Source organism: Trematomus bernacchii, unplaced genomic scaffold (genome assembly GCF_902827165.1).
Source record: "Trematomus bernacchii unplaced genomic scaffold, fTreBer1.1, whole genome shotgun sequence".
Taxonomy (NCBI): Eukaryota; Metazoa; Chordata; class Actinopteri; order Perciformes; family Nototheniidae; genus Trematomus; species Trematomus bernacchii.
In genome coordinates this window covers 8,649,401-8,667,696 of record NW_022987727.1, presented here as the reverse complement: position 1 = coordinate 8,667,696, position 18,296 = coordinate 8,649,401, and the positions used below count along the sequence as shown (strand labels likewise).

Sequence of the window (18,296 nt, the reverse complement as noted above, 5' to 3'; positions counted from 1 at the left end):
AAAAAACAGTTTTTACACAAGCAAATCTTATCCTTATTTGAACATTTCCACACAAACCGAGTTTTCCTCTATGGACTTTGAAGACGTTTAGAAGAAGCGGAAATAACATTCTCATTTTTTTTAATTGTAGTTAACTAAGAACTCAGAGCTTTTTGACAGAAGACTTTGCACTTTAAATTAAATAATTAAGCTTCACTGGACATCTTTTTCCAGATTTCTCATTTCCCAATCATGCTAATACTGTATCTAACATTTCAGAACCTCACGGACACTTACTTTGACGTCCTGCTCCAGTGTTCGTATCAGTTCTCCGTCCACCTGCCCTGTTTGGGCCACGCGCACAGAGCGTCGCTCTGCCTTCCTCAGCCGGTACTGCAGGATGCGGCAGGTCTTGTTAGCCTGAGAAACAGCAGCAGTGTGAGTGGATGAAGCTGTTTCATATTAATTATGTAGCTTCAAGGGAAATTCGCCAGGCAGCAGTCATTAAAATACAAAAGAAGAAATACAGACATCCATAATGCACCAGGACTTGTGTAGCACCTTTGTCTCAAAGATGACTGAAAGATTCAGATGATTGATTGTCCATCATTTTACTTCCCTGCTTCCAAAAATGTGTAGCATCCATCTATTGTATACATGTAAAGTGAGGCACTGCAAGTATATGGGAAAATATTTTGACTTAATTAAGTTCCTCAGTTGGTAACATTAGGACAATCGGTTTTTGAAATGCATTACATATGCAAATAAGGCAGTGTCTTATTAAACACTTGCTCATTTGCATTTATTTCCAGAACAAAAGTATGAGCATTGGATAAAGCCACATTTAAATTCTCTTTATCTCTTTGTGTCGCTATTATCAATCAAGAACTACTGTCAGCCATTAAAAAGCAAACTGAAAGGTTTGGGGTATGTAAGTGCTGCTAGAAGTTTGAGAAGTAACTAATTTTGAGAACATTTAAAAAATATTAACAAAAAGATAACACAAAACTTCTCCAGTTGTAACGAAGCCAATATTTCAGCATTTTTCTGAAATGTCCTATTTGAATATAAGTTGAGGCATTATCTAATGCTAACTTTTGGTGAAATTAGTATAAATCTAAAAAGTATATAAACAACGTTTTTAAATGTTAACACCTATTTATTTTTATTTTAGTCTGAAAGAAGACATGTTAAAGAAGCAAAAATGCCCAAATCAACCGGTGTATGAACAAAATGCTTTTGCCTCAACGACTCGGCATAACATTTCATAACAGGATATAACAACAAATGAGGTCACAGATTAATTGAGAGAGCTTTAATTTATCCGGCTAGTCCTGCAGTCTTACCTGCTCCATCTGTTGCCGTAGGTCCTGCAGCTGGTAGACGTCGTCCTCCATGTACATGTCCCTCATCTCCAGCATCTCAGACCTCAACTCCTCCATCTCATCCTGCTCACAGACAAGCAGAGAGTGTATAAGTGCATTTGTCATTTTAACACTACTCCTGCAAAATCAACCTGCATGGAGAGAGCTGTTTTGTGTTGTAGAGACTCTTAATTGTAACTCGAAGTGCTGACAGCATTATGGGCCCATATGTGGGCCATAAAGGGAATGCTTTAATGTTTAATAGGAACCATTAGCGTCTTTGTGCTAAATGCAAGACAACCATCATCATCATCAAAACATTGTCATCCATTAACCTTGTTCATAATGCATCCCATAAATCACTGATGTTGTCATTAGCCACCACATTTTCATCTTCATCATCCTCATTATCAGCCTAGCCTTTACAACAATGAGTGTCTTCTTAAAATAAACTGACATGTAATATTCTCCCAAGTCAGATAAAAGGGGTCATCAGAAGCAGAGATCTAGATGGTGTAAGTGGCAGAATGATGCACTAAGTAATATAATATGATACTGTATTGATTTTCTTCTCTGGCTCGGGCACAGGAGGTCAAAGGTCAGGGTCAGGTTATCAGATTGCCTGAAGAGACTCTTACCCTGCTGGGAAACTGGAGAAAAGGAAATTCCTACACTATAAAAATGGTGAGGTAAAAATATCTAAACAAAAGGCTTTCAAAAATATAGTAGGGAATACAGATCTCTTGTGTCTTTTAAATATAAACGTTAGCCTAGCTTTTCTAACACAACTGATTTGGCAGAAACTACTTAGCAGATCATTTTGGGTAAATGGTGGGCCATTTTTACGGAAAAGCCTATCTGGCATACTGGTTGGCATGAAGGATGCAGGCAATCAGAATTATTTGCGTCCAACCCAGCAGGGTAGCGAGTACAAGGGTAAACAACGGATACGCTCCATGCAGCCCACCACCTTCATCAGGTTCCCGTCAGTCAACATGTTAAACCTTTGTTCCAACATGTCAATAGATGCATGCAAGAAACCAGGTCCATAGTAGGGCTGAACGATTAATCGATTTTAAATCGAAATCGCGATTTTAAATGATGCAATTATCAAATCGCAAAGCTAACGATTTCTTTTTTAAATTATTTCTTTTTGTTCTTCTTGTGTGTTAGTCATCCACACCAATCAGAAGTGCTGTGCTCCACATGTACCAGTCATTGTTAACCAATCAGAAGTGGCCCATGATAGTAGGTGATAGACAGATTGACCCAATCACCTGCCAAGTATTTTTGAAATACTTTTCCAAATGGCTTCCAATGGAGCTTTCCTAGATGGTTTGGTGAAACAAACCATCTGAGTCAGGTTAGTAATGCTCCATCACATGTTTTACATCTATTACAGGGTGAATCTTAAACCGAAGCTTGACTTTAAAACAACCCAACGGAAGTTTTATTTAAGTTTAGTTCTTTCACTCGTAGCTCAGGCTGCGGGGGTGCTAGAGACGGGAGCACGTTGATACGACCTTCCTAGCCGGAGATATGGCCGCATTTTACAATAAACTTCCGTTGGGTCGCTTAAAAACAAATATCGCAAATCGAATCGCAATCGCAATATCTGTCAGAAAAATCGCAATTCGATTATTTCCCCAAATCGTGCAGCCCTAGTCCATAGTCGTGGGTAAAGAGGCTATATTAAGCTTTTCGATGTTTACCCTTTCCTTTAGTGTGTCATATAGGTTTTTTGTGCATGTAAATTGTCTGCAAAGGCTAAAAAAGTTCACACCACACACTCCACCCCCATCGCTTCAAACGACTCCATTGAGCTCTTTTGTTTACTTCCTTAACACAATGACATCACTATACACTCGCGCTTCCATTGGCACAAACACATTGTACGTGATTGGCTAAGGGGCAGGACATCTGTAAGCAGTTGACAAATCATAATAGAGCCGGCCAGCTAACCAATCAGAGCAGACTGGGCTCTGGTTTCAGACAGAGGGTGAAAAGAGGTGCTGCAGCGGGCAAACATGTAAACATGTCACAGTAGAGGCACAAAATACAAATATGAACCTGCAATGAGCATAATAGAGCCCCTTTAAGCTGTAGTGTTTTTTTCTAACACTTTTCTAGATATTCTACAGATAAATCATTGATTTCAGCCCGACAGCATAAATTGCATCATTCCTTTGATTCATATTCAAGGTGCAGCCCTTGTTTTAGCATGTCAGTGTACTGATATGAACCACACCCCACCAAAAAAAGTATTGCACATTATGTGTAGGTGTTATGCAACTGTGAGAGTGTACTACAAAACACTATGTGTGATGTGTAACTAATATAGGTAAAAGGGGTACAAGCGAATATAATAGTAGTAGTAGTAGTAGTAGTAGTAGTAGTAGTAGTAGTAGTAGAAGTAGTAGTAGTAGTAGTGCTGTCAAAATACACTACAGTGAAGAATGTGGGTCAACCTCTGCAAAGCTCTGACTGTAGCAATAAGGAGCTCTGGGGATGTGCGTGTGTTTATGTGTGGATAAGACAGCTAGAGAGTGTGTGAGTGGGTCGGCTCTGCTGCTACTACAGTATAAACTATTTGTGTGAGTAGGATTCGTAAGCATGTTAATAATTAAGGTTACGTTTGTGGATTAGCATGCAGCAAAGGGAGTGCTTCTCTGAGTTTGTGTGTGTGGGTGTGTGTGCAAAATCTTGTGAAAGATATTTGTTGATGGAGCTAAAATGGACTGCAGCAAGGAGCAATCTGCAGGACTGACCACTTCATATCTGCAATACAGAGGAGAGAGGGGGCGGAGAAGAAAGTAAAGAAGGAAAGGTGATATAAAAGGAAAGGAAAGAAAAAATGGGGAATGTAAAAAGAGAGAAAGAAATGTCAAGGAAAAGAAAGATCAAAATAGATCAGAGAGGTAGGGAAGGAAGGAAATGACAATAAAGGAAAGGAAATGGGAGGATAGGAGAGGAACAGCAGGAGGAGAATGAAAGAAAGAAAGAAAGAAAGAATATGACAATGACATGCAAGGTATTTCAAGAAACGAAAATGGGAATACAGAAAAAGAAACTGAGATGGGAAAAACAGAGCGTGAAAGAAATGCAGACGAGAAGGGAGATAAAACACGACAGCAGAGAGCGAGAAAGTGAGGACACGGAACGAGGGAATCACAAGTTAATGTGGCGAGAGACTGCGAGAGAGAGAGGTGGTCCACTGACCTGCTTTACGCAGCTAACTGAAGGAGAACAGGGAAGATGGTGTGTGTCATGTGAATAAGAAACCAGTCAGGAGATTGAATCCCAATCAGACGTCAGATGAGAGCGAGCCAGGCAGGTCAATGTCACAAATCAGAGCTCCAGCACATCTGCTGTGAAAACGGTTTGTCTAACTGACGAAAGGCGAAATATGTTTGTGTTTTGTTACCTTGACAAAGAAACATAGCTGTTTCCCTCTGTTTCCAGCATTTGGGCTAAGCTAAGCTAACCAGCTGCAGGCTGTAGCTTCATATTTAGGGTTTGGCTTGGTTTGTTTTGACCATGCAGTGACACTGAAAGCACTAAATAAAGTTGCTAGGATTCAGTGATTAGTTCACAATTATTATATTGATTAACACACAACGTTGATAATCAATTAATTTGTGATTTTTAAAGGAAAAAAAGTTAAGATGATCTGATTCAAGCTTCATCATTGTGAATATGTTCTTGTTTCTTCACAACAGTAAACTGAATGTATTTAGTTTTAGATGTCATTTTGGGCTTTGGAAAACACTGGTCATCCTTTTTCACTATTTTCTTATTGATCAAACAACTAAATACTAAATAATCAACATTAATATAATCGTTAGCTGCAGTGCTACTTAAGAAAGCATGACACAAGATACATAAAAGCTTCCATCATGTGTCTGTCTGTCAAATGTAAAATCTTCAAAAGATCTAGCGTTTTTATAACATCAGAGAAAGAAATTAGCCATAAATTCACCTACATTACAAAGAATTCCAGATTCTGAGAAATACAGGAGATTCAATTGCCAGGCATATCACCTTTTAATTTGATCATAGTATATTATGTAGTTAAAATATAAGCTGAACTACCATGGCAACTCTTTTTCATTAAAATATTTAGATTATTGAATTTCAACAGTCATACAAGATTAGCCTGCACAGATGCTTAACCATTATCTTAAATTGTGGTCATAGGAGAGACATTCCTCAAAATTAGGTTTGAAAGGCTCATCTTTGTGGGCCTGTCTGTGAAGTTGTAACATGAGGTCGGCAGTTAGTAGCTTCATGTTGTTCGCATGTGGACTCAGATGGTAATTAGATTCACTGTCGGGGTTCCTGGTGAGAGTGAGATACTTCAACAAGGTGTGGATGGTAGGAACGACAGACAATCAGTCAAACTGCTGTTGTTGTGTGACAAAAGTAGGAAGTAGGTGAGGAAGTACGGTAGTTATTGTTGCAGGTAATGTAGCTGGAATATTTAAATGTTAACTGTAGCCAGTCAGTCATCAGAAAAATATTTGCAAACTATTTGTTTATTAATAATTTGAGTCGTTTTTAAAACAAAAGTGTCAGAAAATGAAGTTTTTAACATCTTAAATGTGGAGATGTGTTGCTTTTCTCAGTTTTGTATCATATTAAAAAGGGAATAACTTGGGTTTTGGACTGACAAAACAAGATGGGACGGACCCTGAACCTTTCACAATTTCCTGACACTATATGTAGCATAAGATGAGTCTAGAAAATAACCGACCAATTAGTTATGAATATAAATAATTGCAAGTTGCAGCCCTATTGTTGACAACCATGATCTCTAACACCAGAATATTAATTCATAATTACAAAGATTCCAACAGCTGTTGATCTCCCAATAACCGACCAAATGGGAAACAAGAAAGAGTCAATAGCCACTTTCACACCAAGTACTTTGCCGTACTTAGTTCCCAGCACTTAGTTCCAGACCCGGCGCCAGAACAAATCTACAGAGAGGGCATATGATTTTCATGGGAGGGCACACAAAACCGTAATGTGCCGCGGCCAGTGACGGCGCCAGAGATTTTCTTTTGGGGGTGCTGTGGGGTAGCTTGACGTTTCATAGAGGGTGCTCAAACATGTAGGGTTTCCCATTAAGGTACCGGGCGCTACAGTGGAATTTTCTACTGCAACACTCCCCACACGCACACCCGCGACTGTTACTCTAGCCGCTTTCACACCAAGTACTTTGCCTTACTTAGTGCCCAGCACTTAGTCCCAGCACTTAGTTCCCCCATGGAACTAAGTACAGATCGCGTTCACACCGGAATAAGTTCCCTGAGGGAAGATTACGCAAATGAAGCCGCTGACGTCACTTCTTCTTCTTTGCTTTGGGTTTACTGCAGGCCGCAAACACTTCACGGCGTATACTGCCACCCGAAGTTCCCGGCCGGAAGTCCCCGGAGTTGGGGACTGGCTTCAGTAGAAGCTGCTGGGACTCCCAGCAGCTTCTACTGAAGCCCTCCTTCCTTTGTGTTGCCATAAGTTATTCTCTCTGGTGCGCGGGGCTAATGCTAATAATGCTAATGCCAGCAAATACAATGGCGGCTTCACAAAACTTTTCAGAGTTTTACGGGGCGTGGTTCGCCCAGCCAATCGAAATTGGAACTTTTTTCTCCCCGGGATAGTACCACCTCTCTAGCAGGCACTACAAATGGGGGTAAAGGTTCTCGGAACTAAGTACTCTTTTTGGTGTGAACGCAAAATTCCAGGCACTAACGGAACTAAACGGGAAAAGTACGGGTAAAAGTACGGGTAAAAGTACTCCGGTGTGAAAGCGCCTAATGCATCATAATATGCACTACATGAAGATATAGTGACAGATAAACAGACATTAAGTTCTAATATGCCTGAAAAAAATGATGGGTAGGAAATGGAGAAGAGGGAGCTAGATAGTGTTATCCCAAAAAAAAATCAGACAGTGAGATATTGAGAGGAAGCCGACACCATAAGAGCTTGTTGTTTTCATCGTCTGGTTACTAACCAGGTGTTCCTCACAGCTGAAGCTACAGACACAAACACTCACCCCACTGACGGGCCTCCCATGAGGCTTTGGGGTGGTCCAATAAGGTAGCTCTGTTTCATGCTGTCCTATATAATCAAGCAGCAGAAAATGTGCACTGCACCTACTAATGATGCATCTGTCTTATCTTTGCAGCCCTTTGAATATCACTAACAGCTGAAAATACGTTATGCTAGCAAACTTGTAATCATTTAGGGCAACGACTAATGATTATCTCTGTATGAAGATATACAAAAAAGTGAAAAACGTATTGAAATTGCTCATCTGTTCCCCAACAGCATTCCAAAATCATAGCTTTTTGATTCGCATTGGTTTGCAGCAAATGCTACCATTTGAGAAGATGGAACCAACAAATGTTGACGTTTTTTGTTTGATGTATGGCAAACTAATCAACACTTATCAGGTATAGATAATATATAGCATTTATCCTGATTATTACGCTGGCTAGGATCACAAAAAGTAAGCCTATAGTGGAATATGTCATGATAATCAACCTGTGTCAATGTATTTTTAGAATATTGCAAGTGTATTAAGACAGCCTTGCTTGTGTTTTACAAGAGCAGCAGGTGTGGTTGAAATTAAGTAAATGCATCAACATCACCATAAAAAAACCTTTTACTGCTGTTTAGAGCAAGAATCAGGATTCTCCAACAATGTTGCAGCGCTCCCTGAGAAAAGAAGAGGTGGTCCTCCTGATGAGGCGAGTGCTGTTGATCAATCACCCTCCACAATCAATCTCTGACAATTATTGGCTTGTCTGGTAGCTGCCAGTTAGTGCTTAGAGACATGCTAATATAATTGATCCTTCCCCTAATCAATCACCCTTATTGGCTTGCCGGTGGATTCATATTACATTCCACTGCATGTGGACCTGTGGGAGCTGAGAGATGCCTTTAGTAACAAAACCTGATGACATGCCATCCCACTGAGGGTAGTGATGATGTAGGGTTGGGCTGGTTGCTGAAGCATTGGGGTTTTTCAATTTGTTCCTCAACAAATTATTTTAACTGTTTCATGTTAAAAAAAAAAACATTAAAAACACAAAATTTGGAGGCCATAATGCATGTTTCCCAGAGTATTTTACTCTTCTCAGGATGGAAACAACCCTGAAACTAGACAATCACAGGATAGTTATTATCTCCCTGTTATACAAATGCAAATATAATACCTTGTTAAATTAGCAGCAAGACAGATTTCCCTGCAGGCTGCAGCTGACAACCCCGAGGCTGATGGGTAAAATTACCGAGAACTTTCCTCCATCATGTGAGCTGACAACAATGACTGGCAAAGTATGTTGAAAAGGCACTACCTGCTCAAAATACTACATCAACACATATTTGACTTGTTTACATATCTTAAACATTGCATTTGTTGATATTCCATATGATACATGCCATGTTGAGGGTGCAAGGCTGCATGCTTTGCTCATGTGTTTCATGTGTCTGTGGGGTTGCATGCTCTCTAATCATAACATCATCATCCCTGTAGTGAGTAGCATTGGATGGAGTCCAAAGGCATTTCTACACTCTAGGAAGCAAATCATAGTGAACAAACTGAACTCAACTGACTTTATACTACACCATGCTCATGATAAATAGTTTTAGCATAGGCCTATAGGCCAAAAAGCAACATTACAATGTAAGAAACCAAATTCTAAAATAGACCGGTTAGGCCTTTTGTTTATGTTTGTCATTTGAAAAACCCATGGGACATTTAGTCACAATCATAGTTGACACTTAGTCGACTATATTGGACTTACCTTGAGGTAATCATTCTCAGATCTCAGTTCTTCTATTTCCCGTACAAACTCCTCATGCATGCCGTCCATAAACTCCTCTGTGAGGTCTGAGAAAGCCAGAGATGTGCTGGGGGGCACCCTGCTGTCAAACGAGGTGACCGAGCGCTCCTCGCCTGGGGATATGCTCCCTTCCCCTGTCTCCACGGCCAGGGAGAGCCGGTCCTTGTAGTCCCTCTCCGAGGAGAAGCAGGTGGTCCTGTTGGTGGCATGTTGGCTAGCTCTTTCTGCCAACACGCCATCCCTGAGCGGCTTGTCTCCGTCTAGCCCCCCGCCTCGGCTGCTCCTCGACTCGGCGTCGCTACTCACAGCGTCCGCTGAGAGCTTGTTTTCCTCGGAGGCGCAGTCCGAGAGTTCGGAGCTACTGTCGGTCGGGGAGAGCTTCCCGGTGGCACAGCCGGAGTCCTTAGATAAATCGTCGGAGCCTGTGCTGGCGTCCGAAACCTTACGCCGACCCCCGGTGCTTTTCACTGCGTTGGCCGTTTTAGACGACGCTGAGGATGATTTGCCCGCCGGTTTGCTCTTATCCGCTTTACCTTCCTTTCCAGCGAGACTTCCCACGGGGCTGCGCCGGGAAATACGGCTGCCCAGGTGAATGCCTCCCGGCTTGACGCTCAGAGTCGGGGTCCCAATCCCTCCGCGAATCTTGGTGAGCGACCAACCGGGTACATCCTTCGGTCTGGCCGGGGAGGGAGCCCGGTTTATCTTTTTCTTCTTGCCTGAAGGCTGAGCGGACACCGCCGCAGAGAGCTCCGCGGTTTCAGGCCGGTGGGTTGGCTGCTGCTGCCCGGGCACCGCGTGCTGAGTTTGCCCGCTGTCCGAGCCCTCCGCCCCGCCTCCACTGTCCATCTTCTGCCGGAGATGGAGCCTCCGTTCCTTGGCCGAGGCGAAGACGAGGTCAGCCGGAGAGGTATGGACATCAACTTCCTTTGTTTTTGTCATTCATTCCGTTTAGGCCGAAACAAGTAAAAAAAAAATTGAAACGAAACCTCCTATTTAGCGGAAACGGGAGGCAGAAGTTGGGGTTTGAATAAACAACTGCAGAGCACACAAAAGGAGGGGATCCTCGCTCCGTCCACAATGAGAGCTCAGAGCTCCTGTAGTGCAACAAGGCGAAGAAGCAGGAAGCGTAGTCCAAAAACTGCAGAAACGCAACATAAAATCCCGGTTTCCACTGTGTGTAGTAGTAGACTTGTAATATTTCCGCTTTGTTCTGATAGATCTTCCCCCCCCACGTCAGGATATCTGTCCGGATGACATAAACTAGCCGGCCGGTTCCTGTTCAGAGGAGTGTTGGTGAAAACAGAGAGGCAGTGTGGTGGATGGTCTACCCTCTCTCCCTCTTTCTCCGCCCAGATAACGGGATGTAGCCCTGGAGGAGAGAGAGAGGGAGAATCTAGTTTCTGCAGCTCTCTGTCGCCACCCTTGCAGGATATTAGAAGGGCAGACGAGCTGGAAAATAAAAAAAATATTGCTCTGAGAGATGCATGAGGAGCAGGGTTCACCATTGCTCACTATGCATTGCTTTAAAACCAAAGCAATGATGGTATGTTTAGCCATTGATGCATTATGTTGTACTCTACACCCAGACACACAGAACAAATATTCAAATGTTATACAAGGAAAAGGAATAAGTAGAGTCTTAATAGCACAACAATAAATGTAAACAAACCACCCAACAATGTAGATCTATTTTATAGAACATGTTGAATTGAATCAGTACAAGTAAGAATATTTTTAATTTGGTAGTTACTGTAAATATAATTACATATCTTCAGCAACAATCCAACCTAATGCGCTTATTCTTTAAAACACGAGGATAACCTAATGTGTCTGCAGTATGTCTGAACACCATTCCCATCATGATTAATTCACATCCTTGTGGGATTCATCATTTGCACATGGTAACACATTACAGTAAGTCTCGAGTTACGTGTGAGGATAGATGAGTGTGTGAATGTGTGTGTGTGACTGTGTGTTAATTTGATACAGGTAGAAGAATACACTACAATAACAATGGTAACGTCCTAACGTTAAGAAGGTATGTAGAAATACATGTATTAAAAGTATTAGACAAATTGAAATATTGACCTGATGGTGGTACTCTGGTAGTTTTCGCTTGATGATGCAAATAAAATGCATTTCACTGAAATCCATAAATGTCAATCTTACGGATATTTCATGGATTCATCCTCTGGGGACCATGAATGTTTGTATCAAATTCCATAGTTTTTTATTTAATAGTTTGAGAAATTCCAGTAAAAGCCTTAAATGTTCTACTGTATGTGTGAAACAAATAGATTATCACATTTTTATAGTGCTGCTGCAATGAGTCCAAAAACTGTAAATTAGCATGTTAGAGCATTACCTTTTCTTAAAGGGTTTTTTATGTAAGATGAGTTAAAGGAAGATCAAGTTAAAGGACTTACAAGTGGCTTAATGAGGCTAGATAGATTGGCACAGACATTTAATTACATTAACAGTCAGTCTTTAGCTTAGTGTTGGCAGCGTTAAATTCATTTCACTGTTTTGTGAGCTTTTTATTTTCAAAGCTGCATTAAACCTTCAAAAAAACATAAAAGTGGTGTTTTTGTTATCTTGCTGATCAAAATGCATAAAAACATAAAAGTGGTGTTTTTGTTATCTTGCTGAACAAAATGCGTATCATAAACAGATGGTTTTTTTCTGTAATAATCCAAAATTTACAAAATAAATCATTTTTTTGTCGAGGACCCAAAAAAACGACATTGCTGCATCCCTCTATTATTCCGCTTTATGTAGTGAAGTCTTGAAGTATGTACCTGATCATACTGTTCCCAAAATGTTACGTAACTACATTCCCTTATACATAATTTTTCATAAACAGAGCAAGCAGGAACCATTAAGTTAATGGGTAAAAATATGTTTCTGAAGTATTCTCCACAAGTGACAGGGACATTATGTCATCTCTTAACAGATGGTTCCTTTCATTATTAAAGCTAAAAAGTAGAGTGGGACTTCCGCCTCTTCCATCTATTCTCCATTTCTAATAATAACCATATTCATGTTCCTCCTCCCCAGATGCTGTTCTCTTCTAAAGGACTGCATACATTCCTACACACAATTACATCTTATTATAACTTCCAACGGCAATACAGTAGCAGCATCTCTTCAAATATGAACTCACTTAATTCTTCTCTCTGTTGAAGTTGTTTGTGAAACCGTGACAATAATGAGATTTCATTCTCATCACAGAACCAATGAAGATGTCGATACAGTCTGCGGTGGCAGAATCCCACTACGTGAATGATTTATAAGCAGTAACCCAAGAATGGCAAACACAGAATTAGAGCAGTTAGAATACATTTTACCACTCAGGGATTTATTATGAACCAGTAAAGAGGGTCTGGTTTAATACTCATCATGTTTACAATGCACACAAATAATGTGATTGTAGTCTATAATGAGAGTAATGCAGGTCTCATAAAGACAAAACTGGTTATTTTTGCCATTATGGTCATAGAACAAGGGTTACCTTTCACATTTTCCTATTTTATTGCCCTTCTCTGCATTATAATGTGCTCAAATTGCACCCTTATCAAGGATCATGTTAAACAGAGATTTCAATTTGGAGTAGCAGGATGGATCTTTGAATCATTAATGAATTGTTGCATATAAGGAAGTGGTAAAAAGCAGTCATTAAATCATTAAGCAGATACCAAAGTGCTATACAAACAGCCAGTCCTACACTAATAACCCTATACAAAAAAACATAGTGTATAAAATGTATAAGGAATTAAAATACCTGTATCAGAAGTGCAGTATTGCAACCATCCCTGCAATGTTAAGGCAGTTTGCTCCTTGGTGGTAACTCTTTGGAAAGGGACACCATTAGCTTTTTAGACACACATTAGTACATGCAATTCTTTGTTTTAGGCTACTGAATCCTATCAGGGTTGTTAATGTTGATGTGTAGCTATCAGTAGGCAAAAATCATATCTTATGCTAATCTTAGCAGCTCATAGCCGCCAGCTATTATGCTAGCATTAGCTGAAGGCATACATGTGGTTTTAAACATGCTTACCTAGCATTAGCTTAATAGTAAAATATGTTTTGTTTAGCTTTATTTTATATTAATTGAATTTAAAATGATTTGTTGAAACAAAGTAGGAAGAGCAAGTCAATTATTGTCCAAAATCCAACCTAAAACTAACTTCACAGCGGTTATCGTCTGTACTCTGGGGATTAATGCGTTTCTAGAAAAAGTGGGCAATGATTAACTTAGGTATGTGTGAGAGTGTAAGTACAACAAAATATGAGACTACTTAGGCTACTTCATTCTACGTTCTCACCTAATTACATGTATCTCTACTGCTCTGCTTGTCAGGATGTAGATTGGCCACAAAGCAAAATGTAGACCTACTTTTTGACATATGTTGCTTACGAGGAGAAAACTGTTCAAAATGTTTCAAGGACAGTTTGACTGCTCTCAGAATCCATGTGCATTGGACATATCTTTGTCGGTAACCAAGCAGGCTACAGGCCAGTCATTTTTATCTGGCTCTGACATGATGGGTAAATCTGCCAAACATGGTTTCTGGGTTATACAAGTCAATGATTTCTTGTATATTAATCTTAACTTATAAACTTGCATAGGTTTGCAACAAGGGTATTTTGATGACTGATATCTAAATGTACATAACTTGCCTATTTCTTGCAAGTCAATGAAACCTCTCAGATTAATGTGTAAACTAGGTGATGGACGGACGCCACACTGTTACCATGCCGCTTCACACCGCCCTGCTTTCATTCAGGCCTCAGGATAACTGGAGGGAGGAAACCCAGCCATCCAACAGTAAATACTCGTTAACAATGAACATATTTTACTAATTATCTGTGAAAAAACACCCTGATGTGCCTTTCATTCCTGTCCAATCCAAAGTGGGTATTAGAGTGCCTGATTTCAAGTCTGCATTGCTGAGAGGAAAACCCGCTGTCCTTGCGAGTTATCTTCAGTCCAGTAATTGGAAAGCAGTGGGTGTGTGTTGCTGGTTATGAAGAGGAGCTGAATCAGCAGTGCTACTGCCTGCTGACAAGAGGCGACAGATACATTATTTCTATGTCTGCTCTCCATTTAGTTATTTTGCACCTTATATTTATGAGAACCATAGGTGCTGCTTGCAATTATTTTCTGAAACTAGATTTTTAAAATATATATTATATAATTGATGTCATTAAATCGGAAAGTAAATAAAAAAAGGATGCCAAGCAGGAATAACTATAAGAGGATGAAACATTATTTTACCGTTGAATTAGCCAGGCTAGCATTTTATCTCCTGTTCCCAGTTTTGATGCTAATGTTTGCTTACCAAAGGGCAACATCAATCTTTTTATCTAACTCATGTCAAGACATTAAATGAGCTTATTTCCCAAATGTTATTAAACTATTCCTTTAAATGTTTCCTCAATGTTCGTCAAATTATTTAAGCACTCACATAATTTATACACTCGCATGCAATCATTTTGAGCATTTTAGCACGACAATGTGCTAAAATTCCTGTCCAATCCAATCTTTTCTTCATTTCTTATCAGTTGCACATGTTTTATTAATATGCATTTTTGCCCGCGAGTGAGTCTCGTGACCAGATTGATAGCCTCATTATTGTATTTAAAGTTTAGATTGGCTTAAAGCAGTTTGGCTGTCTGTTCTGGATTTCATCTCAACTAATTCAAATGTAATCAAGTATGTGGTTGAGGGTCAAAGCCTCTGCCATGTTGAAGTGTCCTTAAGCAAGGCACTACATCCCTATGAAAACTGGGGGGTGCTGTTTCATCCGATGCTTAGCTATAGTAAAATATGAATCATATTACATTGTCAGAAAACTTAATTTACTGAAAATCAAATTACATAAATGCATAGAAAGAATTAGAAATAAAAACCAAAAATAATCAATTAACCTATTAAGTTTGTCATTATAAACATGACTTCAAAGTCCTGAATACCAGTTTACTTGTTATATCTTTCACTTATTTATAGCCATCTGCAGACATGGTAAATTCAATGTACATTTGCACATCATTTAGTGGAAGTCACATGATTTATCACTCCGTTTTTGTAGATGTAAAATATAATTATATTTTAACACTAAACTATATTACCATTGTGGTTTAACAATTGTGTACCTCACAATATTTTGGATAACGTGTGCATGCGTTTGAATAACTACATGCTTCTCAGCATAAGTCTATTGGAAGTCTTAAGTGACATAGCATCACAACCACTTTATTTCAGAATGATAGGGCCAGCTTTTACAGGACATCAACAAATAAAATCAACAAATCAAATATCAGTTATCCTCCAGATTAAAGGACAGGGGTGCGGAGACCATTTGAGAGCAAAGTGTCTCTATGTTCTACCTCCATCTAGTGGTGAGCCGACATAGGAGGAAGCAAAGGTTGCAACAAACCCATCAATACACATTTTAGGTTTATTTTGACACTAAGCCCCAATATTTAAAGTTGGGCTGGGGGCAAAGGAATTGCTTTATTACTTTAAAAACAAAAAACAAGTTCAGCAGAATGTCAATTTCAATCATTTTACTGGCGAAAATGTCAAACACATAAAATCATGTTTTCACCATTTCATCTTAACAGTATCTAATTAAGGAAGTACTTTGAGTTCACCTACAATTTAACACATTTTTCGGTTAAATTCATATTATTAATGTCTTTGTTCTTTATTCAACTCTCCTTGTTTTTTTAAAACATATTTTACTTTCACCATATGCCCTGGGATTGTCATGTTCTCTTTGTTTCATTGTCTCTTTTCTGTTTTGACATAATGTAACATATTGTAAGTGTGTCTACAATAAAGACATACAAAAATAAAAAGTGTCTTTGTATTTGGAGGCGATTTGGCAAGCACAGCAACCAGGAAGTAAAATATTCAAATGATTCATCTGTTGCAGAGATTGATGTTGAAAGAAAGAGAAACACACATATTTAACCAGCTGCTTTCCCTTCATAATGAATGCTTTTTTTCCATTATAAGGAATGATCGTTTTGAACGTTTCAAACATTCATAATGAGTGAGTCATTCACATCTCTTTTTGTCTAACTCCCATATGTCATCATGTTAGCAATAGTAGTAATTATTCTGAGTCTCTGTGTTTGGCCGGCAGAATATTTTCATCAAATGTACAGCATCTCGATTAACACATTATTTGTGTTCATGTTTGTGTATTATGCATGCTTATGTGAGCATCTGTATGTGCAGTACATGACTGTGTCTTTGTGTGTGGGTTGTTGTGTACAAGCAGGCCTCTGTGTCCCACTGTGAGCCTGAATAGAGAACATTTTTCTCCTCTGCGCCACTGTTCCCTCCTCCTCTCCTGCTTTTTATCATCCGATCCTCTGATCCCCTTTCTTTTCCTCTCATCACACCATCATGGTTGTTATGTAATGATGGGAAAATAGATACACTGCTTGTCTGTCTGATTCGGTCCACAACAGCAAATCATTATAAAGAAAAATCTGCTTTTTCTGTGTGCAGCCAGAGTTTTAAAAGCAAGAAGGATTTTTGACTTTGTCCTTAGACCTTGATGTCTGTTGTTGTTGAGTCAGGATGACCACCGCTGATCTAACAAAGCAAACAGCTAGAATACCCAGTTTGTTAATGACAAACAGACCAGGAATTACTATTTTATTGTGTGTCTAATGACTCTTCTTAGAAAAAAGCTTTGAGTGAGTGAGAACAGAAAATTAAAAAGTGTGATGAAACTGATTAAAAGCTTATTCCGGGCAATTGCAATGTGGGTTACAAGGAAATGTATTTGGTGTTTTAGTGCATAGACAAGAAAGATAACTAGAAAATGTATAAAAAACTGAATAAAAATATACAAAAAGTACTATTGGAAAATGTAAATATGTACAATTGTTGAAGGAAGGAAAATGAAAGGAAGAATTTGCAAGGAGTTGTTTGACGGGATGTACAGGTTCAAAGTTGCCTATTAGAAATAAAAAGAATATGCAATGTACTGGAAATATCCAATGAATGCATTATAAAAGGTGGGTTGACAAACAAAAAGGGATATTTATTCATACAGGAATCTCCCTGAAGACAAATTAAGATATTTCAGACTTATATCCTAACTTAGAACTTGGCCGCGGAAAGACCAAGAGTGTCTGCAATACAATCTCAATAGACCATATGCCCAATTCTTGTTAGTGCCTGTGTTTGTCTCCAAGTAGGCAGCCAGCTGTATCACACATATCAATGACTGACAGGATACCTAATTCATGAGAGAGATAAAACCAACGGGACAAGCTGATGTCTCATAGGACTTGAAATACCCACCAACTAAGTGCTGAATGTTATACTGTTGAACTATAAAGTAACATTTTGTGTGCGAAGTAAAAAATTGGTAAATGCTAGACTTTTCTCTAAAAAAAAACATAATCAAACATAATCTTTTGATCTATTTGAGCCCAGTAAAAGACTAGATTAGGATATTAATATGCAAAACTCTAATATGAACCACTTTCTCCAAATGTTTTAACAATTTACAGATCAACACCATTTTTTTGGTATTATCACCATCACTGTCATAGTCAACTGCTGGTATGAAACATCCACAAAACCACCCTGTGCACATAAAAGAATTCCAGTTATTCTCATCATGATCAGTTAATCTACATAAGAGATAATGAGGACAGTAGGAAATAGGAAACCATTAAGGTGTGGTGTCTAGTGGTCCCCAAGGCTACGTTACATAACTCAAATGGCTGGATTTTTGCCCACCAATATCACCATTGAAACCAAATAGTTTGAAATATTAGTAAGATCAAAGTTTACAAATAGGTGTTTGATTAAATAATTAATCATAATAAAACATTATCAACAAAACATTTCTAATTGATCCTGTTTTGACACCTAATGATGTTATGCTTTTTATTAAACATTACATAAGTCGTATAAAAGAAACATTTTAAACCGCATGTATAGCTCACATTATGCACTAAGTAGTTTGACCATAACTGGCCAATCAACGTGCATTGTTATTGGGTAAGAGTTTCCTGCCTTAAACCTGATTGGCTACGGCAGGTCTGTCATTTATCAAACCAC

General features: G+C 39.1%; 1 protein-coding gene across 3 annotated transcripts in view; it reads right to left on the bottom strand.

Moving 5' to 3' along the window:
* soga1 (suppressor of glucose, autophagy associated 1) overlaps window positions 1-10,491 on the bottom strand; it is a 112,247-nt gene extending 101,756 nt beyond the window's left edge. For all 3 annotated transcript variants that reach the window (XM_034145113.1, XM_034145115.1, XM_034145114.1), the window contains exons 1-3: window positions 9,158-10,491; window positions 1,326-1,427; window positions 277-399 (exon numbers count right to left, since the gene is read on the bottom strand). In XM_034145113.1, coding sequence (XP_034001004.1) covers window positions 277-399; window positions 1,326-1,427; window positions 9,158-10,135 — 1,203 coding nt within the window. In that variant the 5' untranslated portion in view covers window positions 10,136-10,491. The remainder of the gene's footprint in view (window positions 1-276; window positions 400-1,325; window positions 1,428-9,157) is intronic.
* Between the last annotated feature and the right edge of the window lie 7,805 nt (window positions 10,492-18,296).